General features: G+C 39.7%; 1 protein-coding gene across 4 annotated transcripts in view; it reads right to left on the minus strand.

Moving 5' to 3' along the window:
• The window catches only part of dph1 (diphthamide biosynthesis 1), a 241,276-nt gene that overhangs the window by 34,374 nt on the left and 191,221 nt on the right, over positions 1–15,681 (minus strand). For all 4 annotated transcript variants that reach the window (XM_077566298.1, XM_077566299.1, XM_077566302.1 and 1 more), the window contains one exon: positions 1,910–2,031. In XM_077566298.1, coding sequence (XP_077422424.1) covers positions 1,910–2,031 — 122 coding nt within the window. The remainder of the gene's footprint in view (positions 1–1,909; positions 2,032–15,681) is intronic.

The following is a 15,681-nucleotide window of genomic DNA, read 5'->3' on the forward strand; positions in this document are numbered from 1 at the left end:
AAATGTTCATTTTCTCTATGGTCAATCAAAAAAATAAACAAATGCCAAACATTCCCACACTAGTTATTATATAGAATTGTCATTTTTGTATTGCTTTATACTGAATGTAGCTTGAAAAAGGTGGTATCACTTTTAGTTTGGATTTGAACTAGCGCCTCTTGGAATCATTTTATATTGAGCGATGATTGAAAAGGACGCGTGAACATTTGTGTTAGGGTTACAAAGCATTCTATTTTGATTTGGTGTTTTTTTGTTGTTTTTTTTTTTTAGAATCAGGGTCTATAGCGAGTTGAGCTTCATGATGACAAAACACAAAAGATGACAGCGGCACACAAAAGGAGAAACACGAGCATGAACATGAAAGTAGAAGACAGTTCCTCTACGAGTCACAACAACTCTTTTGATCCGTCACAGGTGCCTGACACGATGCGAATGTGACGTCCTTGTGATCGAGGGGTGGGGAAGGTCAAGACAAAACGCACATGAAAATTTATATTTAATACACACTGGCTTTAGTCAAAAAATACTAATGTCCTAATAAATGAAAATGAATTACTTTACCAGAAGCAATGTGATTTTTTTTTCTTTTTTGAATGACACAGCCTCTGCCCAAAACTAAATTCTATTGAAAGAGATGAGAGCATTGCAAGTCCAGAAAATATGCAATAATGATGGACTCCTTTCCCAGAAGAGTCAATAAAGGCACTTGGCCACTTTTAAGTCTTTTCAACAGAACTGTGGAGATTATGAGTTTGAAATACTTTTTTTTATAATTGATGCTCTTAATAGGTGCATTTGCTTTTATTGGATTCTCCATAAACAATTGTGTCCTATCTGAGATGTAAACATACAAATGCATCAGTAACACATCATCTCAACAAGTGGAGGGCATTAAAATTCCGCAGACTATTGCTGGTATTTGGAAGAGGCAGCGATGTAGCAGAGGGATCGATTTGGGTTTCCTCGCTTGTTCGGTAAAAGACGGCAAGTCGGGCGGAGGGTGAAGGTCCGAGAGAAGGTGGAGGACACACCTAATGCATGTTCCTCATTGATCTGCTGGGTTAATGCCATGTCTAGATTCCAAAAGGTCTGATGTGCCTACCAATGTATGTTCCAGTTGATCAATACTTCTTTCAGTCTGCACTCAGCCATCTTGTAAGCCGTCCCATTTGTATGATAATGATTCATCTGTGTCTTGAAGCAATAGCGGCGAAGCTGAGTTGATTCTACTACAGTAGTTTGAAGCACTACAAAAGAACTGAAGCTGATCACCAATTTGGACAGTTTTGTTGTGTACTGAAGTTGAAGTCAAATTCATACCAAACATACCATAAACTATGGAGGACTGAAAATGTCAAACTAAAAAAATAATAAATGAATAAAAGTGGATATGAAAATATAATTCAAAAATGAAATACAAATAAATGTAAATGGAAGTAAAATAAATATATAAATAAATACAAGTAAAAATAAATAGAAAAATAAAACGAGACAAAAAATATAAATTTAAAAATAAATGTGGAAATAAATAAAAAAGTAAATATATAAATAGATTGAAATACCAATAAATAAAACGGCTCTGCTCTCGCTCTCTCTATATATATATAATTAATATGGGTGTCAGCCTGTAAGGCGATTATTCATTGCACGTTAAAAAAATTTGTGGCATTAATGGAAATTTTAATTAATTCAAAATGAACACACTAATTTTTACAACACTAATAATTAATAATAGAATTGTTTTTATTTCCATTTATATTTATTTTTTTGTCATAAATTTTTCAATGACCCGTTTGAATGACCCGTATATCTTTTATATCCGTTTTTACTGTCACAATGTATTTATTTCGGGGCATTTTTGGTCCTCAATATGCGATAAACATGTATATAGACAATACAAAAGACTCACCGAGACAACTGTGGCCATAGTGCACCATGAAGTCGGCTCCCAAGGCTCGGGCGGTGAAGTCGTCCAGGCAGCACGCCCCGTACGTTACGTCCCCCATCACTATGGTATCCGCTTCTGTGAACCTGCGGCGAATGCACACGTGAACACTAATTAGTGCAGGCCCGCAGAACCCTAGCGCACCCCCCTCTTGCCTGCTGACCGCCGCGCGAATCGATTCTCGCGGCATGTGATAAGGAGAGAGTTGAATAAGATCAATTGCCATTCGCTTACGAGTGGGCAGAAATCACCAAATAGTATGTGACATCAATCAATGGCTGAGTCACAGCATATCAGGAGCATTTTTCTAGCAGGCGATGGCATGTGTGAGACAAGCTGTCTGCTGGTTAGATTCCACAAGTCCACTATATCAAGAGAGGCTCTTGGGTAGTACTGCAATTTTGTTCATTAACATTCCACTCATTCATTCTAGTTCTAATCAATAAAGTGCTTCCTCACATTAATGTTGAAGTTGGATGTATTAAATCTTGTGCTGTGCTATCGAATATACATGCATCTAAATTGGATAGGCATAATGATCGATACGTCAATTAATTGATCAATCGTACCTTGAAGCGATGGATGCAATATGAAAAGCGCTACAAATAAAACTGAGGCGCTGTTGATTCAGTCAAATTTGTTGAAGGATGACAGGTAGATGTTTGTTGTGTTATTTTTTTTTAATAAGTATTAAAAATGATTAGTCTGCATGGAAAAATTAGACCAATCTATAGCTAATGAATGTTTCATTTGGTGTAACCGACAATCAATTAATTCATTGCTAATTTTCTCCATACTCCGTCATATGGATTGATTCACTTACTGAAAGTTATTAAAGAAAAAGCGTTATCATTTTCACACTTTAACGGGGTTTCATTTCTTTTTACGTTAAAAAGTTATTCTCCATGGTCCGTCATTGTCCAACATGAACTCATTCACTCCCAGACACTTTCACTGAAGCAACCCCCTTTGCTCCCAGCTGTTTTACTAGATTTTGACTGATTTTGCAAGGCCCACAGAATATTGTGTTCCATCGCTATAAAAACATGGAACCTACCAAAAGAAAGATTAGTCTCTTATTTCAGCAGGAGAAAAAAAAGTATATTTGTATCCGTTTCCATTTTGCAGCAATGAGCATTAGAATATAGCTACGTATCATTATTCACATTCCTGTTGAAAACACTGACAAAAAGAGCTTGTTATCTCTTATACTCTACTGCCACCTGTTGGCAATAATAACCACCATTGCTTTAAGCGACTTCTTCAGGTCAGACGCTGCATCAAAGCCTTCTGTATGCTCTAGCATACAAAAACATAAAAAATGACTAAATACGTTTTTGGGAGTGGACTATAAATTTCATAAATAAAGGAATACTTTTGAAATGAAGTCGAGTTGAATTGATCACGGTACTATGCCAACAAACGGGGCACTGTTTTTATGCACGACAGGTCATGGAAGGATGACTTGCACTTTCCTCTTGCCATTTTACAACACAGTTAAGTCCCCAGCAATAAAGAAAGAAGAAGACGTGGCATGTACATGTAAGCAATTTATGTAATGGCCTATTAGCGAATATACTAATTGTATGAATCAACAAAACATGTCGCTGTAAAGAGAATACTGAACGCTATTGCATTCAGTAATACAAGAAACTATTCAGACTTGCTTGATTGCTTGGAGGCTTTACAGTTTGTGCAAATCGCATGCGTCACATCTTTTGGGTAAACAAAACCAAACATGATGTGATTATAAATCTACATAAGGTTGTAAATAGTCCATCCCACTACAGAAAAACCAGAGCCTACTTTCATCACTCTTTGGAGGCAAATAAAATGCTGAGACAGACCGTAAAGGTTAAGTAAAATGAATAAAGTCTGAGAGGACGCGGTAGGGGAGCGGGAGCGAGCCTGAGGCCTTGTTAGGGAGGTAGATGAGGGGGTGGCTGTAAATGGAGGTAGCGATAGTTCTCTGGTATTTGTGGCTTCATTCTGGCAGATTTAGGTAAGAGAACAGTAGGAGAGATGAGACAAGGAGTCTTAGGGAACGAAGGCAAGCGATAAACAGACTGAACAATTTGTAGATACCGACGGACAGTTGATAATAAGCCTCCTGCTGCCCAATCTTTCACACCCGCATCCACTCGATGTGTTTATCCCCGGTTCGGCTGCTCACAAGGGGCTTCAGTCAAAGTTTCTATTTAGCGTTCCATCTCTCCCTCTCTCTGATGTAATCTGGTTTGCAGCCTCTCGGGGATCGTCCTCATCATGCCAGAGTTTTCGCTGCCTATTTTCAGTGTCCCTTCTCCCCCTAATGGCTGCTCTCAAGTCAAGGGCGGTAGCAGCTGAGCCCTGCAACACACACACACACACACACACACACACACACACACGCACACACACACACACACACACACACACACACACACACACACACACACAGATGCAGCGACTCATCTGAGGAGAATAAATATTTGCCTTCAAAATCAGAATCACTTACCCTCTCTATTGTCAAGGTTTTGTCTGTGTTGTGTGCATCAAGCCTACTGCGGGGGATAATTACACTCACCAAACATTCTCATTCGCTGCCATCTATTGTTCTGACATCTGACTGCTGGCATAAGCAAGCACCATGCAAAAAGTACTCAAATAATGGCTGGCCATTCAATAGATGCTCATTTAGTCGTCAAGTACGTCTTGAAAAATATGCCTCCGCCAAAAAAAAATGCTATACTTTTTCCATGAAGAACAAAAAGAGTATGCATACACTCTTCTCACACATAAACAAGCTTTAAAGGGGAAGTTAGTAGTTTAAAAATAAATTGTTAGTATAACAGTAGTACATTATTCAATTGTAGTAACAGTTTCCTCATTCACCAACTGTTGAGCAGTCTTGGAAGTAGTGATGTGAAAATGAAGCGTCATGAAGCACTTGCAATATTTGTTTTACTTCTCTAGATGGTGATGTTTGTTTGAAAGATAATAGCTAGTGCAATGGAAATTGTTTAAATTTCCACTGCAGCTTTAAAGCAACAGTGTCACCTAGAGGAGTAAAAAAAATATCACAAGTGCTTCATGAAGCTTCATTTGTCCATCACTACTTGGAAGGTCAGGATTGGGCCCACAACATTCAGGTTGCTCGCTATGCTAATTATGCTCGCTAAGCTAATAATAACAACCAGGAGACTGCATATTCTCAGTTGAGCTATTTAATGGATGCCAGAAAGATCGAGTACACAGCTGTGGAGCCTTTTCTGGTGAATCCGGAATCATTAAGAGGCCTAATCTTACGCCGACAAAGAAGAAAGAAAAATAGCCGCAACGTAGCGAGGTAAGCCCGCCATAAATGAAGTTATGGTCACAAATGAAAATACCACAATACAGTGAAGCTGTAAACTGTAGTACGCTCTACTACTACCTAGTTAATAGATGACTACCCCAATTGTAGTCGATGCAGTTGACATTCTTACTATTTGTGGAAACACAGTTTGCACTCTATTCATAAAGAAAATGGATTGATAATCCACTGCAGAGTATGCAGAACAATGCACAATGCGCTAGGGAGCATCGTATCTAATCAGCCATCTATCTGCAAGATATACCGTTCTCACATCATCTCAACTGGCACTGCCTATCTCATCATTACCATAACCGGTATACTAAACTGTCACAGTAATAAACGCTCGGAATTTCGATGATGAAGCCGATACGAGACATGCGATGCCACTCGGACATGGCGGGGTAATTACCGAGCCGTGCTTGGTCCTGCATCCCAAAGGGGCGGCGGAGGCGAGGAGATGGAGTGAAAGACTGCGAGAGACGGAATGGAAAGAGCATTGGTGTTAATCAAATCCCCGTCATATTACTTCTCACGCAGGAAATACTGCACGACAGTTTTTATACGTATAAGGAACAAATTCGATGAAAACGTCATAATCTTTTCCTTATCTCCGATGTCTGATGCTTTCCAGTTTTACGTATGGTTCTACTCATTTCCGTGCCAACTGAAATGTCATTAAGATCTAATTAAGATGTCAGAGAAGCTTGTGAACCGCATAACAGCTCTTCCTAATTAGGTCTTCAGTGTTAGTCTCAATACGGATGAGAAACTACCAAACGATTTGAATCTGTAATAAACTCCAACTGCCGCAAAAACATAAGTCGAGAACGGCTGTATTCCGCGGATGCACATGCGCTCCCACGCGCAAAGATTTCAGTATGAGCGGATTGTACCATCCAACTGTTTGAACCACAGTTAAAGAAATTAATAGGCTTGCCAAAAATAGCCTCTGGCGTTGTTATTATTTTAGCGTGGCAGGAGATGCAATGAAAGCAGAGTAATGATTTGGAAAAAGCTGAAACTTGTTGGCATTGCCTGTTACACTCCAAGATGTCACAGCAGGGGGAGAGAAAAGGGGAGGGGGGGGGGGGGACACTTGAGACCATCCCACGGGCACACAAACTACTCTCATCAATGACACCTAACACTTGGCAATAGCACAATAGGCACAAATGCCTTCCTTGAAATCTCATCCAGCAGAAGAGCAGTATGCATAATTCCGCCTTCACAAAGATACCTGGAATGGCGCTCGGTGGCGCAGAGCTCCGCCAAGGCCACACTGCGGGGATGCTAGCATGTATTTGTGTTTCTTTGTCCATCTGTTTGTTTGTTAGGAATGCTAATTCCCATTTCAAGGATGGACGGCCGAGCGTGCAACGCAAGGATGAATGGCGCCATTTTGAGTCAAAGGGATAATAAAAATTCTTCGATATGCGCAAAATGGACATGCGACTTATGCCTGTTTCCATCAGTTTTTTTCTGCTTTTGAAAATATTGAAAAAAAATAAATATATATACACATTGAGATGTGATCCACCAGCAATTGAAAAGAAGAAGAAGAAAAACAGGAAGCAACTGCGCCGTGCGATGACATGGTATGAGTTTACTTTTTTTCCATTCTTGATATACTGTAGCATTTCGTTGCTGTTTTTCATCTAAAATTGCAAAAATATTGGCTGCTTTAATTCCAAAAAGATTTCTGTTTCGTCGTCGCCCCAAACATACCTTGCTTTATCTTCCGACATTGCTTTGTGACTACAAACGTACGTGTGACATAATATTCGGTCAAAACGTGCAACGTGTATCTGGTCTCATCGAAAAATCTATTCCCATAGCCAAAATTCGCATTTTCCTTTTTTTAGATACGCTTCAAAATCCAAAACTTTTTTTGCGAATTTTGGGCCCTTTTTCGAATTTCTAGCATTTCCATTCAGTTCTATTTTTGCATTTTTGAAAATTTGTTTGAAATGGGTGGATGGAAACCCCGCTATTGTTTTTGCGTAATCTTGTTATTCAACAAACCAATCTCTTCACAAACTAAACACAATTGACGCTTGTGGGGAACACTAACAACACTGAAACTTATTCAGTAGACTATGGAATTTTTTCAAAACAATCCAAATTTGGATCAACACCAGTTTTCCACTTCCTGATCAGTCAAAAGTTATTGCAATATAGCCTCGAGTCATATTCTGCAGCTACACAGCAAATGTCATTGAAATCTTTTGTTACTTACTTGGTACAAAACTGATTGGACAAATAATCTATTCTTTGGGTTCTTAAACAACATATCCATCAAATCCTTAACTCTTTTAGCTTGAAATGTTCATCATGTTTGTAAAAATTATAATAATAAAGGTCGAAACCAGGGTACTTCTAGGTGACAGAAAGTGACTACGACTGACAAAATAAAAAACGATGGTGTGTTGTTTTGGGGTTGCGACACGATATATCTCATATATATATATATATATATATTATTTATTTTTAGCAATTTGGCAAAATATAAGATGCTTGCTAGCATCAGCACTACAGCACGCAATCCATTTCTTCGTCAAAAGAGAGCAACTGTGCCATTAATTCGAGCAACATGAGAGTCAACTGCTATTGTAAAATTTGATGAAAACATAACTAGTTGGCTGATTAATCACTATCAAAATTGTATTCTGCCAAACATCAGAATCCAAATCGGGCAACAAAAAAAAAAATCCCTATCAGTCGAGCCATTGTTAATATCATTGCCAATTCCAACCACAATGCTACATATACTGAAGAAAACCTCTGCGCCAACTCCTTAAATATGAATCAATGCAACAAATGTCACTCATTTCTACCCATCCATCCATTTTCGTGACCGCTTATTCCTCAAAAGGGTGGCGGGGATGCTGGAGCCTATCCCAGCTGCCTTCGGTCAGTAGGCGGGGTACACCCTGAACTCGTTGCCAGCCAATCGCTGGATTCATTTCTAATTAGGAGATTTAATGTATGTAACATTACAGCATAATTAGTCTGACCTTTAAAGTAATGCTGATGTATAGATCCCCTCACAACAACCTCATGTTTTGGCAGCAACAAAATATTTGCTCAGTGTGCTTACAAATCAGTCAAAGGCACTTTTGTTGGCTTAGCATGTTCTCCCAGTAGGGGTGAGACTTTCCTCCGGGAGCTCCCTTGTACTCCAAACGAATGCAAATTGTAAAACGGCAAATGTTTGAACAATTGGAAATCCATCAGCCTTTCACTCACTGCATGCTGGGATGGACTCCAGCATACGTTAAGCAGATGGTACAATCCATTGCTAGAATGTGTTGCATCGACAAACCAACCATTTATGCGTCCAATTGCTTTACAAACAAAGAGTGCTACAAGTACCAGACAGTAACTACTACAACTACATGGGCCGCCTTAAGTGGTATACAAAAATATATATCTATAATAAATGTTTAAACAGTGCATAATGTTACAGTGGTTTGTTACGACAAATATACCTTGGGCCTACTTGGGCAAATACTGCATTTTAATGTTGGTCATTATGGTGGTAAACTAGGTGGAAAATGAAAAACACTGAATCATTCAGAAAATGGCATTCTGTAATTTTCAGCAAGAATGTGTAGTATTTTGAGACAAAAAAAATATGCCTATACATTTGGAGTTCTGGCTTCATTTTGAGGACCCATGATAAAACTTAGCAAGTCACTGATCAACAGCAATAAAGACACCAGACATTAAAATTAAAATTTGTGATTTGTAACTCATTCAAACCCAAAAATGTCTAAATACGTTTTTTTATACTTTATCTTGCACTCCCTAAAACGTATGTACATGTTTTTGTCTTTTTTTATGCTAGGGCATACAGAAGGCTTTGATACATCTTCTGACATGAAAAGGTCACGTAAAGCAATGGTAGTACAAAAATAAACGGCCAATGGGTGGCAGCAGAGTATAAGAGATCAGCCAGGTCCATGTTGCAACAAGCCCTTTTCTCCAGTGTTTTCAACAGGTTTGTGAATAATGATGAAACTTAGCTATATTCTAATGCTAATTGTTGCAAAACGGAAACAGATACAAATGTACTTTTTTCCTGACGAAAGAAGAGACTCTTTTTTGGTAGGTTCCATGTTTTTATAGCAATAGAACACAATATTCTGTGGACCTTGCAAAATCTGTCAAAATCCAGTAAAAGAATTGGGAGTGAGGGGGGTTACTTCAGTGAAAATGGCTGGGAGTGAATGAGTTAAGAAGATACATGCTAATGAAGGTTCCAATTTTCTTTGCCAAACCTCGCAATTACCCAAGCGCTTGAATAATTATGGCTCAAAAGTAATTTTAGGTCAATTGAACCCTTTTTTGTGCTAGTTGGAAGCTCCAAAGTCATCTCCTAAAAGTGGTACAATTTATAGACTTCATTCCATCATCGTGTGTGACATAAAAAAAAAAAAGGTCCTTGCTGTTAGTTATGCATCTATCAAATGTTTTCAAATGATAATTAGTTTAGATGGAGTGTTTTTTGATTTAATATTTCAAACCTGGAACAAATTATTTCCTATGCAATTATTTTTTTTTTTTTAGCATTTATCCTGCATTAGCTTATATTAGCATATTCAGGCAAGAGGGACTCATTTGTAATAGCAACCATGTGCTTGTTGCTAACATCCCAGTGGTCGGTCAAGGTAAGGTTGCAATCAGTGCTGGACTGCTGGTGACATTAAAAAAAAAGGAAAGTACCAAAAGAAAGCAGAGGTGGAAGGCAGCTCTCCTCTGAAGCAACAATACAAGCAGGTCAGGGAGGTGCGAAGAGGTGCAGCAGCACTGCTCTTGGCACAGTTGCCACTAGTACTTTGCGGGCTGACAGCTCAAATAAGCATGTGCGGTACCATTTGCATACCGAGTCACGGACGAACCACCCCCCCGGCTCATCTTTTATTCCATTACATTTCAGGTATCAGTAACCATCAGTCTATATTGTGTCCCTGAGTGGGCTTTTGGAACCGGACCCAAGCAGAAATGGATCTGGAGCAGGGTAGAGCCACCATCAGTTCACCTTTGGATAAGTTACTGTGGTATGGGAGGTTGGGAGAAATCATGTCATGATAATACTGATTTTCCCCGAATAATAACTTCTACTAGTACTTACCCATGCCTGTCTGTCTGTCTGTCTGTCTAACACATGTGAAGTCCAGTAGAGTGGATATTTGAGGAAATACAATAAGAACAAATCTATTACTACCAGATATTTGAATGGAATTCCTTTGGCCAATGGTCATTCCTTTTATTTTTATGAAAATATGTATTTTATGAACAAATGGAGAGAAGATAATACATATTATTTAAAATTACCTGGGGTGGCCAACCATTTATCTATTTTCATTTAAGATCCTTTTAGAGTTATTTTTGATTTTGCTTCTCGTCATCATTAAAAACATATAAAAGACAAATAATGTGCCGAACGGCGCTGTGTATCTGCAAATTCCTGTGTTGTGAAAGGACCCTGAATGCACCGTGTTGTTTGCCACAAGCGTGTATAGTGTGCGTGTTATTAAGTTATTTAATGACACCCGGTGGGAGATTACTGTACACTAAACACTCAACTTAAAAATGACACACCTTGTACGTTTAAATACAACACATATTTCATTTTTAGACACATCGCCAGTGCTAATGCTAGCAGTGAATGGAATTAGCATTGAGTTCCTTCAAATAACTAATATTCACACACAAATGTCGCAACATAAAGACAGGTTATACATGTACAAGATAACGAGTTCTATTGAGTTCTATTAAGTTCAATGGGGTACCGCACGATATAATAATCCTTCATATGTGGACGCTCGTAGTGGCTGGGGTCGTTTCTGCAAGTTCCATAACAGCTGCGTTTACTCGGCAAACGCAAACAAAACAACCACTTCTCGCATGGTTTCTTTTTGACCTCCATTCAAACTGCTGAAGTCGCATGGCCTTGCGGTCTAAAAATAGCATTCGTGCGGTACCCCATTGTGACTATCCTCTTGTGGTCCTTTTTAAAAATCGATGTCAATGTGTATCTCCATGAATGCACACTTCCCCTTAGAGGCCATGACACGCAGAGCAAGAAAAAACAAGTATTTATTTGTATTTATCGTTTCTTTTTCTTTTTTTCTTATCAATATTATTGTAGTGCATTATTACTTGTTGCAAATTTATTTTGTGGTTGTTATATGCCAAGTTGAGATTTGCCATTTGAAATAATATAACATTTTGAAACTAGAAAAATTCCCGCGGAAATTTTGAATGGGACTGCTGACTCTTTGGTAATGAGCTGAACAGTTTAAAATTTAAACGACTGGAATCGGTCAAGAAATGTGGAAGTTAACCATAATGAACATCAACTAAAAGTATCTCACTGTCCCTGAAAATGTATTTCAAAAAATGTAAATGAGCTGAACAGTTTAAAATTTAAATGACTGGAATCGGTCAAGAAATGTGGAAGTTAACCATAATCTAAAAATATGTCACTGTCACTTTAAGAGCGCACACCCATTTTTGACTTGGAGCCGTCACGCGCCCCACATTCCATTGAGATTGCGTGAGAGAAGCACCCCTTGAACAAAAGCCTCTCACGACTTAACGGTTGAAGATACAGATTCAAGAAATGGCTCGTTAAAACGGCAGGGGTTTGGGGAACACGAGCATGTTCTCATTTTCTTAATCGGATAAAAAATGACCAAATGAGAGCAGGTTGAAAACTAATGATTTATCAGAAATGGAGAGAGGAAGGCGCCTGAAATTAACATGTAAAAGACAGGCGAATTAGTCCGACTTCTCTTGCTTAAGGTGAAAATAAAGGTACTAAATGACACCTTAGCCAAATAAAAGTTAGTTTGTATGAAAGAAGACACTCGTGACTACAAAATGTGAGAATTTGATGTCTAGTGAGCAAAGATTGTGGCCATGGTGTGAAAGTGAAGCTTTTCCAAATAGAAGTAGACTTTTCTTTGTTCCCGCCACTCTAAACAGAGTGTGTTAAAATGCTCTATCACTCACTGTCTTTGAACCCGCACAGGGGGGAGAGCTTTCATTCCTTAAAAAAGATTTCGACACTGAGCTAAAGATGGGAAAAATTCCTACAAAATGAGCTAAAATTCGTAATAATAACCCCATTTTTCTAGGATAGTAATATGTGCTGCTTGCTTGCTACGCTCAGCAGTCCCATAATGAATGAATAATGGTTTATATTATTAAGGCCTACTATATAGGAATACAAAAAAAAATGCACAGCTCTACTTGACATTAACACATTCACCGGCCACTAGTTCAACTACAAGAGCTTTCCTGAGTGACACACTGATGATGGGTACTTATCCATCCAACGGCCGTCAAAAGATTCAACTTTCACCTCACCCTAACTCCTTGACACAATCTTTAATAAATCCGGAAATAACCATGTGATTCAATTTGACATTCGATAACATCAGAATGGCGCCGCTAAGAGCGACATCACAACCTGTTATGCTACTATTGTGCTGTCTTGCTGCATTGTGATGCTATCGCCACCAAGGGACACGTACTGTGATATCGAGCATTAGAGGGTGATTTCCGCACCTGGCGACAAGGGTGCAGTCATTTAGGAGGGAACAGATGCGGTCGGGCTCGGTGCTAAAACATCTGCTGCAAAAAAAAAAAAAGGCAAAACTTGTCGTGCGTCTTGTCTTCCACATGACAAAGAAAGAGGGAGAGATCGGGTGAGGATGACGGTGATGGATGTATTACCTTAACAAAACTGATATTTATATTCTGCTTCCTGTTAGCACAATGTGGACAATTACCGATTAAGTGTTTCCCTTGTCAAGCGCTACTTTCCCTTTCATTTTATTGTCACCCTGAGAGTGACGACGCACGTCTTTCCAGAGTGAATATTTACATATGTAAATGTGGAACATGTCTCGCAGCAATAACTGAACATCTGCCAGGGATGCTGCATGATAAAGAGCGGGATGCGAGGCAGCTAGTGCAGGATGACGCTTGGACAGATGTTTGCGCTGATGCTATTCGATAATCCTTTAACTTTCCAAAAAAACAAGAACATTACCGTCGTTCCTGTGAGCGTATTTTATTTGCCGTGACATTTGTTTAGCAGAATGGTGCAGGGATCATCATTAGAAAGATGACATCTTTCAACAACATTGACCACAAACTACACAGCAAAAGATCTTTAAAGCTTGCTAAACAAAACAAGGGAGCGAAAAAGCAATCGTCGTTAGAACTTTGCCAGTGCATTTTGGCACGCCATGAAAGGTCAGAGATGAACCCCGGGAGAGATTTGACCGCACAAAGTAATCGGAATGAAAAGGTAAAACGTGTTAGTATTGTAATGCCATGAAAAGAACAAAAGATGGTTTTAACCATTGTCTTATGTCTTCTGCAGCCCTCGGTGAATTACTCTCACAATAGGCTCAGAGAAAACACAAAAATAATTGTAAAGGGGTAAGGCCAACTGTTGCACGAGTCAGATAAGAGAATGAAAATGGCAACCAACTAGCTTGTTGGAAAAGTCACCACTAGAAGCTGCTAACTATTGCTTATGAGTAAGCCACTCTTATGCTTACCAACGGCTGGAATTCATCTGACCATTATTCTATTGTATTAAATTGCACATGTGCGTGCGCGCACACACACGCTTTCCAAGTAAGGGGCGGTCATTAATCGCGCATTTAAAAATGTGTGGCATTAAAGGAACTTTAAATTAATGCACTTATTTTGACACCCCTACTAATAATGTGTGTATGTGTGTGTGTGTGTGTGTGTGTGTGTGTGTGGTGGGGGGGGGTATTTAAATTGTGGAGTATGAATTAAGTAGCAAAACCACCATTTTCGTCCTTCTCAAGGCGGGGGCGGCCATTTTGCCACTTGCTGTCGACTGAAAATGAAAATGAAAATTAACAGTAGCTCAGGGCTCTGGTAACCATCCATCGCAGCTCACCGGTTTTCTCAATTTCGTCATGTGACCTTTGCAAGCAGAGCCGTGATTGGTCATTACTTGCGCCCTGAGTAAATGTGATGTCATTTTCGGTCAACAGTAGGCTAAATGGCAAAATGGCCGCCCCCCTGAGATGGATAAAAACGAGTGGATTGTGCCGCTTTACTCCTATTCCACAAACCGTGTTTAGACTAGTATGGCTGCGTAGATAATGTAAAGAACATTTTTGGGTGGCCACTCGATACCACTGTTGGCAACAATTTATAAGATGTCTTAACATGAAAATAATGGACTTACTACTTTGCGTTCACGCTCTGACAACATTATTTACCAAGCACGGTGCTCCACTGCCTTTTAAGCCACGCTCCTCATGGCATGAAAGATGATAAATAACGCTAATGATTATGAAAGGCCTTTCTGGTTGCAATTGATGAGGCCCCATCCATCTAATTCCTCTTTCGCTCATCCCCGAGGCCGACACCCGTCATCTGTCACTCTGCTAGTTCAAGTCATTCCGGCCTCCGCCGCGTCATTTTTTCCTCCTCTTATGCTGCTTGTCACAATTTCTCTGAGCTGCCGTCTATCATTTCATCCATCGTTTAATGTTTGCAAACGGCCACTCAGCTGGAATTTTCGCCCCCGCTTGATGAAGTTGTCCTTTATTTACGCTCTGCCGCCGCCGTCCCCCCCCCCCCCCCTTCTTCTCTCAATAGCAAACGTACCGTGTGAAACGATCAATCGCAGCTTCTCTGCTTTTCCTGTAAAATAAAAATAGATAGCCGTGCTTTTGTGTCCTACCCAAACTTGTTCTTCAACTGCACGTGCGTTGTCAGCAGAACTGCGATGACGGGATGTTTTTCCAAGCATATGCTGAATGAAGTCCAATACATTTTACGGGCCGTGCAAATGATTTCTCATCTATCCACAATTGCAAGGACATGAGGGACGGTGTTATACAAGTGATAGTGTACGAGGCCACGTGGAGCGGTGGTGTAGGAGAGAGAGCGAGCGAGAGAGCGGCATAACCTTCAGCACTGAACACTACTTATTGCTCACACTGCTGAGAAAGAGAGTAAAACGCGTTAATATCATTGCTTCATAAATGAGGATTCAATCTTCTAACCCAGATGCCATCTTCACAAGTGGAATAAGCAACCGCTGCCGCCACCTGCGTGCACTCATTACAATTGCCACTTCTCATTTGGAAGCCGCGGGGCACGCATTAGGAAAAAAACAAACATAATCGTCACGCTTTTTTCTACGTCTTCGTCCAAGTTAAACAAGAAGTGTTATTCCCCGATGTGTATCTCGGTATGGAATGAATCTACTTTAGCGTCGTGACAGCTCGGGTAATTTCCAAGTGTGAGCTGCCAAGAAGATAGGGTATTATACTGTGTCAGAACCAATTGGGTTTCCAAGTCTGTTTGGACATCATGTCCTCCTAGA

The sequence above is a fragment of the Vanacampus margaritifer genome, chromosome 5 (genome assembly GCF_051991255.1).
Source record: "Vanacampus margaritifer isolate UIUO_Vmar chromosome 5, RoL_Vmar_1.0, whole genome shotgun sequence".
NCBI lineage: Eukaryota > Metazoa > Chordata > Actinopteri > Syngnathiformes > Syngnathidae > Vanacampus > Vanacampus margaritifer.